The sequence below is a fragment of the Notechis scutatus genome, chromosome 1, assembly GCF_049901735.1.
Source record: "Notechis scutatus isolate UNSWTSFEM ecotype Mainland chromosome 1, rNotScu1.2, whole genome shotgun sequence".
NCBI classification, from domain to species: Eukaryota; Metazoa; Chordata; class Lepidosauria; order Squamata; family Elapidae; genus Notechis; species Notechis scutatus.
In genome coordinates, this window is record NC_142009.1 from 198,264,261 (window position 1) to 198,280,667 (window position 16,407).

General features: G+C 41.0%; 1 protein-coding gene across 1 annotated transcript; it reads left to right on the plus strand.

The window, feature by feature from the left end:
* The first annotated feature begins 1,221 nt into the window (after positions 1-1,221).
* Positions 1,222-15,154, plus strand: CYTIP (cytohesin 1 interacting protein). The gene is made up of 8 exons (XM_026674585.2): positions 1,222-1,613; positions 4,458-4,507; positions 5,575-5,629; positions 8,451-8,538; positions 8,997-9,090; positions 10,007-10,076; positions 12,112-12,178; positions 13,442-15,154. Exons 1-8 carry the CDS (start codon positions 1,443-1,445, stop codon positions 13,903-13,905), a joined length of 1,059 nt encoding a protein of 352 aa, XP_026530370.1. The 5' UTR covers positions 1,222-1,442; the 3' UTR covers positions 13,906-15,154.
* Positions 15,155-16,407: the final 1,253 nt, after the last annotated feature.

Genomic DNA, 16,407 nt, shown 5'->3' on the forward strand with positions numbered 1-16,407 from the left:
AAAAGGTTGGGGATCCCTGCAATAGAATATTTAAGTGGCATTATTGTCAAAGCTTAAGAAATGAAAGCTGTACATTCTTAAATTGCTTACATTCAGCAGGGAAGACAGGAAGCTTGCTGGGAAGGAAGAACCCAAAGCCTGATGGAATTTATATACCTTGAAGTGCCATTGGGCAGAGTCGGAATAAGAGGAAATGCTATTTTAATATTGATACAACCCAATATGGTGGACTGGGAATGACATGAAAGCAACAGCATCATGAGTGGATCAGTGGTGGGATTCAAAATCTTTACTACTAGTTCTGTGGGTGGGGCTTGGTGGGTGTGGCGTGGCATGGTGTGACTTGGTAGGCATGGCAGAGGAACAATACTGCAAAATCTTCATTCCCTCCCCACCCCACTAACCTGCTTTCCAGCTCCGTTCTCCTGTGCAGGGCAACAAAAGAAGACCCAGCCGATCAGCTGGGGCTCGGGAGGCAGAGAATAGATGTGGGCGGGGCCAGACAGAGGTGGCATTTACTGGTTCTCCGGACTACTCAAAATTTCCGCTACCGGTTCTCCAGAAATGGTCAAAACCTGCTGAATACCATCGCTGGAGTGGATGATGGTAGACAAAAGAAGTTACTGGGGACATGTTTGGCTAGGTGCAACCTGAAAAGTCTGTAGGGCTGTCAAATTCCTGGCCCGTGTACCGGATCCATCACAAGATGCCTACGTCCATGCCCGGTTTAGCAAAGGGGAAAAAAGTCCTGATATGTCACCTGACACTGCCATGACGATGTGAGTTTGACCCCGTGATATAGAACATTGAAAATAAAACAAGATTTCCAACTTTTGATCTCTACCTTGCCACAGACAGGTAGACAGGGAGAAACCTGTGTCATTCAAAAATGAATGATTGGCCCCTACTGATATATCTGAAGAATCGTTGCTGTACTTTTAAGTAACAGTTTTAATCTCTCCCCCTCCCTCCCCCTGCCTCTTTCTCCCTCTCTCCCCCCCCCCCTCTCTGATTTCTGCCATGCTGTTGAAAATGGTGGGTTCCTTAATAAAAATTTAAAGACATTTATAAAAGGCACCAAATCATCAGATCTGGAAGAGATTGACAGATGGTGTTTTCGGACACCATCAGATTATCAAGGGGCAGAAAAATGTTAAGAGTCCCTTCTATGTGTCACTAGCTGAAGGAGGCGGGGGAAGAATAAGCAGATTGTTCAATCTCATAAGCAAAAAAAAATCTACCACCACTACATGCCCTGAGTAACACTGAGCGATCTGAGAAAACAGATTTATGTAACCTGCACCCTAAACCACAAGTCACATGGGTTTCCCCTATGCTTTTTTTTTTTTGGTATATTTTGGGCTAGAGTAGTTATGCTTTTAGCTGGCTTCCTCACTCATGCAATGTTCTTCAGTGCTGGATGAGTTCAGCTTGAATGCAATATGTCCTTGAAGAGGCTGATTCAACAGAGAGGCAATGCCAACTGTGTGGGCTACTGTCTCAGCTCAAATTACAGCCCAACTTTGGAGCCAATTGATGGTCCACCTTTGGACAACCAGAGAAGCCAAATGTTCTCAGACCCAATTGGGAGATTGTCCAAGGACTGCAAACAGGTATGGCTAACTTCGGAATCCTTTGCGGGATTTATTTGTGTTGCCTATAAAAGGCATATTTCTTTCCTTTCTTTTTTTGGCTAACCAGAAATAGATTTGCCAGAAGATTTATTGGCAGCTCAAAAGATTCAAGCCTAACCTAGCTTAAGAGAAAGTTTTGTACCAGGAGCATTGCTTGAATTACAGAAATTTAGTACGGATTTAGTTGGTGATATTTTTTTTTTAGTCTTCTCCTTTCTTTCACATTGCTCTCTGGTTTATATATAGAAAAATGGTTTTATATCTATATACATGTGCATATGTATTTTTGAACACTTTTTTCTTCCTCCCTCTTCTGGGATGCTTTTATTTCACCTGGCCAAATAATCCATAGCAATTTCAGCGCTACAAAAGTTGCGGGAGCGCACGGCGCCCTTTGCTCTTCTCTCTCAGACAGGAAAATGTTTGAGGCAGTCGCTAGGTCAGGGGTTTTCAAACTTGACAGCTTTAAGACTTGTGGACATCAGCTCCCAGAATTCCTCCTCCAGTCATGTTAGCTCAGGAATTCTGGGAGTTGAAGTCCACAAGTCTTAAACTTGCCAAGTTTGAAGACCCTTGCTCTAGGTAGTGGAGTGGTGTTGATAAAGGGATTGTAATCCCAACTGATTTTAATGCAATCCGAAGGCAGAGCCCAGAGGTAGCCCTGACTAAAGTTAGTTCTGGGAATTGCAGCCCTGACTCAACTGAAGGGAGCCAGGATAGAGAAGAGAAGATGCTTTCAGACTGCTGGTCACAGGTTCTGTGCTTAAGGTCAGGCCATAGTCCAAGCCACCTTTGACCGAAAATTATGTTGCTTTTTCTTAACTGTCTATCACTTGTGCCAAATGGGGGACTTTACGGTATTTAAGAATATGTTGAGGAGGTCAGACAGTGGTAGTTAAACCAGGAGCAGCTCTTACTGTCTATTTATAGGGAGATGAGATTTGTTGTCACAGATGTAATAATTAACTTCAGGCCATACAGTGGTGATGTTTAATTTTTAGATTACTTGAATAAATGTTTGCCTGATTACACAGCTTAACACTGAAATGTTCAGTTTATAAAAATGTATGGGAGGAAAAAGAAAGTGGCAATGAAAAATAACAAGCTAACACCCTCCCTTTCCCCAAAACATGAATTATTTTATTTCTACATTACAATTAACATCAGACGTGCATTATTTTATTTCCATTACATCTCCTCTCTATGTTTTATTTAATGCTTTAACTTGGGAAAACCTACTTTTATCACATGTATGTACCTGATAAGCAGAGGACAGGGATATTGTCTGAAGGAGATAACAGTGACTGACAGGTAGAAGATGGCTGTCAGTTTACTTTGACTTATGAAGATTATCTTTGGGTTGTTTAGAAGAGAAGCAAGGTTTGGTTACTGAGTTCACATATAGAAAATCTCAGAAACCCCCCCCCCCCTTTTTTTTTAATCTCAAAAGAAAGTAATAGAAAACCACAGTTGTATCATTGTCAGGAAAACTACAGCAGTGTGTAAAAGAGCCACCTAGAATGCATTTAATATTATGTTCAAAAGTCAGTCGATACTGTTGTTTGACTTCTTTTAACTCAAGGCAACAGTATTAAATGCTTTTAACTATTTTAATATTTCCCCTGGTTCATGTGCCACCCAGAGACCACCGGAATTGGGTGGGTAATACAAACAAACAAACAAACCATATTAAAAGGACCCAATTCACACCTTGTCCTGCCTCATTGGGGCTTCTATTTTTCCAGTGAGAAAGGGGCTACAGCATTCTCTCGATTTATGAACATCATGTGTATATCTAAAGATGCTTGAACCAAGTCCTCCTATAGTGTTTTAAGTAGTGCCAAGTTTAACCAAATTAGTAAATTCCAGATAAAAATTCTGTACAACTAGAATGGGCCTTAGTAATAAAATCAAAATCTGCAAACATACAGACTCCTATTGTTGCTGCTGTTGTTGCTGCTGCCATTGTTCTTTTTGCAAAGTTCCTTGATATTCTTGAATAAGGAATCTATGTGGATATGGCATTTTGTACAGAAAGATGGCAGAGACTGCCCTGTAAAAGTTTTGGAAGAATAAATAAACTGGAATTTGCATATAGTAACAAAAGGAGATATACAAATTCAAACAGAATTAGAAGGGCACATACATATATATTTGAACAATTAGCAAATTATCATGTGCTTTATATGAAAGTTATCAATAACCAATTTATGGCAAAACAAAGGAAGATTTCCCTTACCCATCCTAAATTACTGTGATAAGATCTTCATAGATCTGATGAGAGTTTTAGATGACTTTATGGAGAAGAAGCTGTCCATGATAACTGAATGAGATGTCCACATTGCAAAGAAAGGTCTCTCTTGTTCAGGGAGGCTTTTTGACAACCAAAGTAGCTGCTAGATATGACAGCTAGTCAGATGAATATATTTCTATTCTACTAGTAGTTAAAGATGGAAGACAACTATTATGGTTATAGAATAGAATTCCTTTATTGGCCAAGTGTGATTGGACACACAAGGAATTTGTCTTGGTGCAAATTCCAAGTTGGTGCAAATCCCATTATGGTCCATATGTGGTTTTCTACTATGAAAAAGTTGGTTATGAACAAAATTGGGGTCAATCAGAGCAAGATTTCTAACTTAGTTATACAATGGTCGGCTTCTCTTGAAGTATTTAGGAAAGCAGTTGTCTTTTTTATTTCACTATTAAGGATTCCTATCAATCCACATGTAATGTTTTTATCATGCAACTGATTTTATTTGATAGAAAAAATGCTTCTGTATGTAATGGAACTAATCTCCTGCTCTCTGTTTCTATTTCCAGCTTGCTTTAAATAGAACGAGCTCCATAAGCAAATCTGCTGGCCCACACAGGTAATAAAGACATTACTTTGCTCCTTTCTTTTATTATTTGTTTAGTGTCTACCTGCCTGTAAAGCAACAAATGTGCAGGAAGATAGAGGAACATAATGAATGGTGAGATATAACCATGAGATTACTGCAGTGAAATATGTGGGCTATACAGAGGTGAAAAGATTAAATAATTCATAAGGGCAACCAGTAACAATACTGTTATGCCACATTGCGGCAAAACGGCATTAAGAAATTAAGTAGGTGTGTATATTAGATTAAAAAAAAAAACCTCTTGGAAGACATTGCATGCAAGTTCATATCTATGTTAAAGAAACCGCTGATTGATCTGGTAGCAAATGCACGAGGAAGTGACCCGCCATTTTATGTTAAGCGTGTAACCTGAAAAGATGGATGCAGAAAATAAATATGCTGAATAGACATATTTGAACTGTGTGCCCGTTTTCCCAAAAATTATGCCAGGGAGATAAATATGAATATAAATTGCGAGCTGGAGGAGATGTGAGATAACAGCAAAATTGTTAGCCACTTTGGTCCACTTTGATTTCTCAGCTGTGTCCTTTGTTAATTTTTTCATATGTTGAACTGATATGGTTATATTAGAGTGATAACCGCCATCTGCCTTTTCTGTCCCCTATCATGACTGAAGCCCATTTTGAATTCAGTAGAATTGAAAACTCTCTCAGGTCTATTTTGTTATCTTTTTTTAGTTCAAACTTGGAGGTCCTTGCCTTGCCTTGCCTTGCCTTTTATCCAATTTGTGTCCATAATTTATTTCATTTATTTCACCATCATTTTTAGAGCCACTTTCTCCAACATGGTCTCCTCCAATATATTTTGGGATTTTGTGCTACTTGAAAACTTCTGGGGGACACCAAACTGGAGTACTCTTTGATTTCCTCAATGTAGGAGTTTGTCGTATTACTTTTGTTATCAGTAAAGTTGAAGATTATTTCATAAGAAAAGGCCATTCAAAAGTTATTTTTGTTCACTATATCTTCCAATCACTACCGATAGCAATGTTAGATGGCATAGCTTAACAACTTCTTCCTATCTTATTTTTTGTGCAGAAAGACATTTAAAATCTTCAAGGAAGACAATGAAACATTTGGATTTGAAATCCAGGTGAGGCTTTAACTTTGTGAATATGCATTTCTGTGGCTAATGTGGCAAATAGTAATCCCAGAAGACTGATCTCAACAAAGGCATTCATTGATACTCATAGAGATGCTCCTTACTTATTGATGTTCACCTTGGCTCATTCCACAGTGGTAGCAGGGCCTGAATGTTTCCTCTTAAAGTTTGTAGAGTGCTCTGCATCAAGCATTCTGGGGCCATTGTGGAGAATTGAAACAGTAGCCCCTTACCATCCTTGGAGCGCTGCTTCTATTGACTTCCATACTGAATGCAGCACAAATGACAAGGAAGACCCATCAGAGTCATTTTGCTTAAGGAACTTACAGTTACATGCCAGTGCTGGGGCTTGATGGAAGAGACTTCAAAATTAGCCTCAAGTATGAAGCTGATGGAGCAATTTTAGGCCGCCTGCTGTTTGTTTACGGTACCTTACATTACACGTTTTTAGGGACAAACCATAACATTGCACAGGCATATCTATGAAATCACAAGAGTGAAGTCACCATGAAAGAAACTGTCCTTTTGTTGTGGCCCATCGGTCTCAGGCCCCTCCAGCAACTGAATCAGAGGAGGAGGAGGAAGTTTGGGAGTCAGGGTCAGCATCAGGGCAACTCGGGAGCTCAGAGGAGGAAGAGGGAATGGAGCTGGCAGAGAGAGAGAGACAGACAGAGGTGGAGCCTGGGCCCTCAGGTGGAGAGTCAACAACCCCCCAGATCTGGAGGTGGCTGATGAGGAAGAGGAGGAACAGCTGGGTCCAGTGCCTGATGTGCAGATGCACGGAAAGCAGAGGAGAGGAGAGCAGTGGAAATCCCTGGGCCGATCCTTGGGAAGGAAGAGCCACCGCTGCTAACGAAGCCCCACCTTAGCTCTGAGGATAAAAGGCAGGGGGCAGAGATGAATAGATGTGGCAGACAACTATTCATCTTCCAGCTGGACAGACTTGTTAGCCTACGTTGAGAGGAAAACTTGTTGCCGGGGCTGCTGGTATTCCTAATAAAGGAATCTTTGAGTTAACTTCAGGGGGTTTGTCGTGTTTGGGGAGCTGGGTCAGCAGAACACCTTTCTTTGAAGGGGAACAGTGATATGTAGCCATCTTAATTCTTTGAAATAAACATTTGAAGGGATTATGTGGCACAGACAGGCAATACAAGTAAAAAAAAAGAGGGATCTACTTCTTAAACATCTTAGCTATTCCTACGCAGAAGACATGCATGTGTCTGAGTATGTGCACTTTTCTCCCCTTGCCACTAAAACACATGCAAAGTGTTTCACTTTGTATGATTGTTGACCACACTTTTCCATGCAATTCTGGAGAATTAAAGAGGAAGACTAGAGCATGGTCCGCAGCAACTGGCACTGGTGCCCAAATGACAACAACGGTGTGATTTCTGATTCAAGCCATGCCATTTGCTGCTGATATCCCTTGTCCTCCTTTGTCACTCTGCCCACCGTCCAGCTGACTGCGGAGGGGGCTCTCTTTCAAGATTATAGCCAAGTCACTGCAAGACAGAATGAAAGGGGATTATTTGTTCTTCATAGGGCCATCCCTACCAGGGGGGTAAAATAAGTCGTTGACCCTCTGTATCAGATTCCACGAGATATATCTACATTGTGCTTTGGAGAGAGTTGAGTGTCGGGTAACTGGAGCTGCATCTTTAAGTTAACTTGCTCCCTTTAGATGCAGGGAAAGGTGGGATTCCTATCACAGTTGAAGAAACATCCAACTGCCCATTCAATCAGATTCTGTACAGCATGTGGCATGGTAGGGGATGCTACTTTGCCCTTTGTCTTAGGCAGTAAAATGTTTGGGTCTGGCTCCTGGGCCTTCCCTTTCAGGGGTTTCTATGAAGGATGTGGGGTCAAACAAGAGAGCAGCCACAAATGTGTGCAATGCACCTTTTCAAAAGTGGGATTTCTGTTGCATGATTGTGCTGCCCTCTTGCTTTTTCAACACTCCCCCCCATTCCCTTTTCTTCCCTTTACGGCATGTTCTAAAAGCTGACGTCTAACACTGGGGAACAGTGCAGAGAATCTTCTGTGGCTCAATGGCCCAGCTTCCTCCTCCTCATATTGCTGAAAGCTTGGTAATCAGTCATGAAAGAACAGGACAGCCCAGTTGTTGGGTGGGAAGCCTATTTTTTCCTCTGATTGTTCTTATTATTTTTCTTGAAAGGATAAAAAAAGAGGAAATGTTTATTTTTGCATTTGACAAGTGAAGCTTTCCATGGGTGTAGGCAGTTTGGTAGAGTTGTAAGGCAACTCACCTTCCTGTACCATGTTGGAAGCTCAGGATAGCTTCTTACACATTGCCAAGAAGAAACACACCACCAAAATTGAAGACAAAACAAGACATCATTTTATATATTTTAAATTTAAATAGAATACACTAGCCCTTAGTGAGGATAAAGGGGTCTGTAGGAGCCATCTGCTTGTTGAGTCTACTAACTGTTGCCTAACTTCCAACTATAATGAATCACTTCAAGGGCTTGGACTGGACAACTCTATCATGGACAATGGAGGATACTTTATAGTAGCCTTAATTCACATGTTTATCCCTGATTGATTTACTCCCCTTCATCTGTTGGATTTGTGTGATTAAACCAGTCAATTGACCACCACCCAAGCTAAAATATAGTTGGTTTCTCAATGAATCATGTGAACCCAACTAAAATAACAGGCTATTCTTTGAAAGGAGGACAGATGGCCACCCTAACGGTAGCTAGGAATTGGGGCCAAAAGCTGCAAGATAGAGTTTCTCTTCTAACAGCATTTTTTGTTTCATTTTTTAATTTTAATTCTTCTATTTTAGTGCCGAAGTAATCATTTCATGGAAACTTGCACTTATATTTGCAACGTGAAAGAAGGAAGCCCAGCTTTTCTTACCGGACTCCAACATGGTAACTAATCTTCCTTAGCATTCTCATGGTTTAAGGCAGGGGTAGGGAAACTTGGCTCTTTTATCACTTATGGACTTCAACTCCCAGAATTCCTGAGTGAGCCATAAAAGTTTCCCCATCCCTGGCCTACTAGTTTTTCAGTTGTGGGGGAAATCAGTTTTTGACTTGAATGGGACTGTTTAATATACAAATGTAGCACATATTTGTCCTACATTTGTATATTAAACAGTCCCATTGAAGTCAAAAAGTGATTTCCCCCACAACTGAAAAACCAGTAGGCCAGGGATGGGGAAACTTTTATGGCTCACTCAGGAATTCTGGGAGTTGAAGTCCATAAGTGATAAAAGAGCCAAGTTTTCCCTACCCCTGGTTTAAGGGATTATATTTCTGATAATGTAGAAAGGCTGATGAACACCAAAATACATATTCTAACATATTTCATTTTGCAATTGTCACAGGTTACATCCTGATCAGCATCAATGGAGTGAGCATTAAAGGACTAAGTCACAAAGAACAGGTGGACATGATTAAATCATCTAGGAATCTTTTAAGGTAACCAAGAAATCTTAGGCTTATTTTGGTAATATTATGTATTTGTTATTGATTGGGGTGGGCATTGCATTGGCTTTTCACAGGCTAAGGAAAGAATATGGTTGCTCTTCTTAGATTGGAAAGCCACTACAAATGGGAACAAACACATCTTTGTACTGTAAAGGGAGGAGAGATGGCAATATGACTTTTTGATGGATGAATGAGATACATCATAACAAAGGGACAAAGATTAAATCGTAGCACTCTGCCACTCAAAGTTAGTTTTCAAAAAAAAATAAATCAGAAATAGGGGACAGTCCAGCGGTTGTTCTTTTCTCTCATGGTTTTCATGAGATTCAACAACTAAACTAAATAAACCACCTTTCTCATTGTTTTTCCCTTTGGCTAATTGGAGCATGATTAAGTAGCATTCTTTTGCAACTATTGTCATTTCTTGACTACTGGCACTTATTTCTTTTTAGTTAAAGGAACTAAAAGTTTAACTTTTTGTTACATTATCTTACAGTTCAGATGGGAGGGGAATTGCATCCATTTTTTTCATCTCTCTCTCTCTCTCTCTCTCTCTCTCTCTCTCTCTCTCTCTCTCTCTCTCTCTCTCTCTCTCTCTCTCTCTCTCTCTCTCTCTCATTATTAGAGACCTCCAATAATGATACCACTGGCTATGATGGAAAAGTCACAGAGTCACAAAGTGAAAAACATTTGCCAACTCTAGCTTCTCTTGGCTCCTTAAATGATATTTATTTCTGCAGGCTATCTTTCTGAAATGGATTAATCCAAAACCACCCTTGCTTCCATTCCTAGGGTTGTATTGCCACTATAAAATTATATTAAAATGATGGTGGTGATTATGATGATGATATTAGTGATTCACTTATTGGTTAGACACTGATGATGATATCTTTAATTCAATTTATAGGTTAGATACGGGGAATGAAGCCCTGATTATGAAAAGAATGGAGCTGGAAACCAAGTTGCATTGTATGAAGGTATGATTCCTATGTAAAATGGAAAGCAAGGGTGTGCCCTGGCTTCAGTCAGATTCTAAGGTGAAGGGAACCTCCCTTGGGCAGCTCAGTGAGGTAAAGCTGGGTTCCAGCAAAAGCAGCCCCACTGAAACAGGATTATTGTCACACTTTGTGAGTAATTCAATGAACAGAGAAACAAACAATCTAGAAACAAAGACCACATCCAGGTTAATTCGTCCATACATGAAAAGACTTGATGTCAAAGTCAATTCCTCCACTTATCTACTTGGTGTTTTTATGCCAGGATTCGTCTCCCTGCTTTATAACTATGGGTATAAACTCAACCTGTTAACAAATAACGAACTCAAAGATGTACAGCTATTTATTAGTATTTGTTTAAAGTGCAACATTCACTGAAGCTACCTTAAAATTCTGCTGTCTTCTATAAAATTGGACAACCTTCTTGCCAAAAAGAACTATTTGGGCTAGACAACTTTCCCAAAGTTTTCCTTCTGATGCAGGGAGAATTCAAATGTGCTATGGAGGTTAAGAAAATGTGATCAAGGCCAGGGAGATCCAGATTCACTATCAAAACTCAATGAGACGATGTTCGACCTATTCTCACTCAATCTAATCTGCCTTACAGGGCTTTTCTAGTGGAAAAAAAAATAGAGGAAGAAAGTATCAGCCACTGCCTTTTTCTCCTGGGAAAAATAAAACCAGGCTGTAAATCCAATAAATAAAAGTTAAACAAGGTTGTCCACTTCTACTCTAGTGCTAGCCCTCAAAGTTCAAGAAAAAGTTAGGGGAACAAAAGGGCCAAAATAGAGAAGTTTTCAGCTGTACCATATTAATGGAAATCCAAGTCAGCTCTTTTTTACTTCCTTAGATACCGTGTTTCTCATATAATAAGGCCGGGTCTTATTTTTTTTTGAGCCCTGAAAAAATGGCTATCTTTTCGGGGGTGACTTAATTCCCCCCACTTGCATCTTTGGGCGGGTGGGCGGCGACGGCTTGGATGTTGACCTCGGCGTTGGTGGGGCACTTTGTATCGGGGTCAACGCAGGCAGCACCATATCCAGGTGTGCAACAAAAGTACTTCCTAGTGGCAAGCCCCCCCGCCATTTCCCCCCCATTTCGCATGTTTTAATATAGGCCTTAATTTGGGGGGAGGGGCTTAATTTCATTTCATGCCTATAAAACATGCTGGGACTTCCTATTGGGAGAGGCCGTATTGTTGGAGAAACAGGGTAGTAATAGCACTTAGACTTACATACGTTTCACAGTGCTTTACAGCAGGGGTCCCCAACCACCGGTCCGCGGACCGGTACCGGTCCGTGGAACAAGTCCTACCGGGCCGCTGGCTTGCTGGGCGCTGCCATCTTGTTTTGATGAAAAAGTGCTTCCGGTGAGCTTTTCCGGGTACAAAGCTCACCGGAAGCACTTTTTCATCAAAACAAGATGGCGGCACCCAGCTGATGTCGGTACCGGGCCGCGACATAAAAAAGGTTGGGGATACCGGGCCGCGGCGTTAAAAAGGTTGGGGATCACTGCTTTACAGTCCTCTCTAAGCGGCTTACAGAGTCAGCCTATTGCTCCCAACAATCTGATCATGTGAACGGGGGGCTGCAATGTTTGTTACAGTGGTGGGATTCAAATTTTTTACTACCGGTTCTGTGGGCGTGGCTTGGTGGGCGTGGCAGGGGAAGGATACTGTAAAATCTCCAGTCAGAGGTGGGATTTGCTGGTTCTCTGAACTATTCAAAATTTCCACTACCGGTTCTCCAGAACTGGTCAGAACCTGCTGAATACCACCTCTGGGTTGTAAGTGTGAGAAACGGTCATAAGTCACTTTTTCAGGGCTGTTGTAACTTTGAACGGTCACTAAATGAACTGTTGTAAGTCGAGGACTAGCTGTGCTTTTCCATCCAGTCTTGAGACACCCTCAGGTCCGATTTGTCATGATGAGAAATAACTGAAGCATGGCATTGCTGCCTGATAAAAGACTGAGTTACGTTAGTTTCCAAATGACAAAGTGCTGTTTTCCCTTTGACAGAAAACTTTGCAAGATAAGTTGGCCGAGCTCCAGGCCTTGTGCTTACGAGAAAAGGACCTTGCTTGCGGTAAGTCTGAATTGCCCTGTTGCAGAAGTAAGAAACGGCAACACCCAATTTTTGTACGGACGGTATGCAAACTCATAACTTAATGGTTATGAAGTTGCTTAGTTTCAGTTTTGTCTGCGTAGTTTGAAGGAAGTTCTGAAGAGGAATAAGAGCCATATGCTGCTTCTACGAAAAGTACATTTGCGATAGTCTATCTAAGTTGTGGGTGTGCCACATCAAGGAAGTTGTAAAATTAGATATAAAAGTCATTATTTTTTTAACCTTGCCTTTCTGATGGTTATTGGTGGTTATCAATTGCTTAGTTTTATTATAGTTCTTTATCAGTTCTCCAATAAACATTTGTATAGGCTCACATATACTGGTAGATAGAGCAGATACATTAAGTAAACCAGCACTAATTTTTCTGTCTGATTCATATAATCTTTTCTGGTGGATTAGGAGTGGGAAAAGAATCAATGTTCTTCATATCAGGGTGCACAGAGTGTTCTAGAAACTTCAAAACTAATTTTGGTTTGTGTTTGTTAATTTTTTCCCTTTTGGACTCTGCTGAGTTCTGATTGACAATTAAACCTTTCAAAAGGTGCGTGGTTCGTTTATTTATTACATTTATATGCTGCCTCTATAAGGTCACTCTGGATTTTTAAATTTGTTTAGCTTCGTCAAGCTCATGGAAGGGGATAGTGACAGAAAAAAGTTGCAATCTGGACTTTCTAAACTATAGCTTAGCATCCAGAGCCTGAAAATAATCCAAGCGATCGTTCTCAGTATTCTCCTCCATCGAGTTTGCTGGCTCTGTATCATAGCAATTTATTGTCTCTTTAGAGTCAACCAAGCATTGTTTAGGCCAGTGTTTCTCAACTTTGGGCACTTGAAGATGTGTGGACTTCAACTCCCAGAATTCCCCAGGTCAGTGGTCAAGGTTGAGAAGCACTGATTTTAGGCCAAAATGACACCAATGAGAACAGGCCTTATTGCTTCAACAGGGCCGAGTGATACTAGGAAACCTTTACCAGTGATTACCAAGGAAACAGCATTAAAGGTTGCTAGGGATTGTAACTCAGTAATATGAGAAGACCTTCAGGTCAGCCTTATGCCTGTTCAACTCTCATATTCATACAGAATAAGTCTGGAAACTAACCTTTTGCGCCACAGGTAAAGCCTTCCAGTGTCTTCACAGTAATCAAATGGCACTTTTGGTATTCTTCTGGTACAAACAAACGTTTCTGAGAATATAACGCTAGTTCTCTTCCATTTGTTCTTTAGGAGAAGTCTGCTCACTACCAGATTCTGCAGGATTAGAAGGACCTCATATCTTTGGTGATCATGCTGGATTAGAATCCGCACTGAGCAGTAAGCCCCGATTTTCCAGCGAAAGCAGCTGCTTAAGCCGCCTTAGCTCAATGACTGTGGATAGCGAGGACAGTTTTTACCAATTCAGTGTTTTCAAAGATCCCGCTAAAGAGATTTTTAGCCGACAGTCAAGCGCAGAAGATGACTGCTTTCTTCCAATTGGTAGCAATGAAGTGAAGAAGACATCACTGAGAAGGCATCGGAGTATCAGTGTGACCAGCAATGTCTGTAGATCTCCTTCAAAGAAGGGAGATAACTTCTCAAAGATCTTTGGGACTCTCCCACGGAAAAGCAGAAAGGGAAGTATTCAAAGGAAGCTGTTGACTTTCATTCCTGGCCTTCACCGAGCCGTGGAAGAGAATGAAAGTCGTGTCTAACAGCAACTTTAGAATGACGTTGAAATCTTGGACTACAATTTGCATTTTTGAAATCAAACCTGGCCTGCATTTCATATTCTCAATCAGCAAATGAATGGCAGTAAAATATGTAGCTTGGATTGATAGCTTTGGGATTTTTTTTTTCCTGATATAGTTTCAGGACAACTGGATTGATAACATACATTTGGGTGTTATTTGTGGATTTTTGGCGGGAAGCAGGAAAGATGGTGACTAGAGAGTCTTTGCCTGGTAATATTACAATATAGGCCTGAAACAATGAGAAGGCAGCAATTTGTAGTAGCTAAGACTTCACATACATCTATAAGTGTTCAATTGCTAGCAAAAAAAGTTAAATGCATTTTTAAAATAAAAATATATATTGTCCTGGTTCCCCAACATCTGACTCGCACCTGGTAAATCTGGGTAATGACTAAACCAACATGATTTATGTCACTCTAATGTTTGAGGTAGACAAGTGAAGCATTAGAGGTCTTTGCCCAAGGACCCACACTGGCAAAATACAGGGAGTTTTTGACTTACAACCATAATTGAGCCCAAATTTTCTGTTGTTGTGAAACATTTGTTAAGTGAGTTTTGCTCCATTTTACAATCTTTCTTGCCACAGTCGTAACTTGTAACTGAAGTTGACAAGTTAGTAACTTGGTTGTAAAGTGTATCTGGCTTCCCCATTGACTTTGCTTGTCGGAAGTTTGCAAAAGCTTGACCACATGACCTTAGTGCACAGCAATGGTCATAAATATGAATCAGTTGCCAAGCATCTGCATTTTGATCACATGATCATGGAGATGCTTCAAAGGTTGTAATTGAAAAACGGTCATAAGTCATTTTTTTCCAGTGCTGTTGTAACTTTTGAACAGTCATAAATGAACTGTTGTAAGTGGAGAACTACCTGTAGGTACCAGTTGGGATTTGAACCCAGTCTCTCCCATTCCAACCACTGTCTAGTAATGTGACAGCAACATTAGGAGAAGGGATTATGAGAAGGTGGAGATGTGCCAGGGCCTGTAGGAGGCGCTAGAGGGGATGTGGAAAGTAGAGGCCAAAGTGATCCCAGTGGTCATATGAGCACTGGGGGCTTTGACTCCTAAGTAGGGAGAGGGATTCCAACAAATTCCAGGAACAGCCAAGATCCCTCGAATTCCCGGGGCCCAAGACTGAGGAAGACGCAGTCTACCCATAGGGGTAAGAAAGGTTTTTTTTTTAAATGTTGTAAATAAATGTTCTAAAGAAGCTGTATGTGAACCAGAAATCTGTGTGAGTATGTTCAGAGAAATGCAATGATTTTTATGATTGGAACACTTTGGAAGAATATAAACATCATGAAGCCAATTGGAATAAGGGTGAGAATTAAAACAGGCTGCTACTATACTCATCGACCTATAGTCCAGTGGTCACCAACCAGTGGGCCAGGGACCACTGGTGGTCCATGAGAAAATTTTGGTGGTCCACAGAGAAATGTCACCCCCAAAGCACCCCCCAAAGCAATTAATCCAGGCTGCACGGGAACACAAGGCTGTGCCGCCCACATGGCCCATGGGAACACAAGGCTTGCGTCACTTGCATTGCGAACAACACGAGTAGTGAGGGGAGGAGGGAAAGGGCGGAGGGGGGAACTTGCCCCATGCACCTGGCCTGGCCACCGGCCGGCTTCTTTCCACTTCTTTCTTCTTCTGCTTTTGGCTGAATGCAAGGAAAGCAGCAAAAGTCTTTCTTTCTCTCCCCAAGCTCTGCCAGAAATGAGTCTTTGGGACCCTTCAAGGCATCCTGCTCCAAGAAGCTGCGCTGGTGCAACAAGTCTCACAAAACTCACTTCTGGTGGAGTTTGGGGGAAGAGAAAAAAAGACTTCTGCTGCTTCTGCTGCTTTCCTTGCATGAAGCCAAAAGTCTCTCTCTCTCTCTCCCCCCGAGAATGAAGCTGGAGATGGTATCCTGCAATCCCAAACAAAGAATGATCAATTGGTAGGAAAACAGGGTGGGGAATTTTCCTGCAGACTTTTTTTGAGATTTTCCCAGGGTCTCTGGTCTGCAGGATTTAAAATTATGAGTTTGGTGATCCCTGAGATCCAAAAGGTTGGTGACTCCTGCTATAGTCCACCCCTTACTTCTTGTGGAGGAATTGAAGCTGGAGTAGGCCCAAAGGAAATGTTGTTAGCATACTGAATTACGATAATAGCTATTGCTTTTATATTTTTATATATTGATATTTCCTGTTCTTTGAACTCCCTGGCTTTTTTACAGAAGAACTCAACATTGAAAGAGGAAGTGCTTCAGTACAAAGATTCTACCTCTTCTTCTTTTTCTCTTTATAAATATAGTCTGAATGATAATTTAACCCATGGGTTAATTAGAATATTGACTTTTAAGCGTTTTTTAATATATTGACTTTTAAGCGTTCAAACTTTGTATTTATTGCCTGCTGCTTTGCGTTTGAGCTGGTTGAGAACATATGGATGCCGAAATTTCAGTGAACTCTTCAAAAAT

Bases quoted from the DNA above. Each gene is read 5' to 3' on its own strand.
- CYTIP (XM_026674585.2), top strand. From the start codon at position 1,443: ATGTCCTTGAAGAGGCTGATTCAACAGAGAGGCAATGCCAACTGTGTG. The intron at 1,614-4,457 runs GTATGGCTAACT...TTCTATTTCCAG, and splicing joins TGTCCAAGGACTGCAAACAG to CTTGCTTTAAATAGAACGAG. The intron at 12,179-13,441 runs GTAAGTCTGAAT...TTTGTTCTTTAG, and splicing joins AGAAAAGGACCTTGCTTGCG to GAGAAGTCTGCTCACTACCA.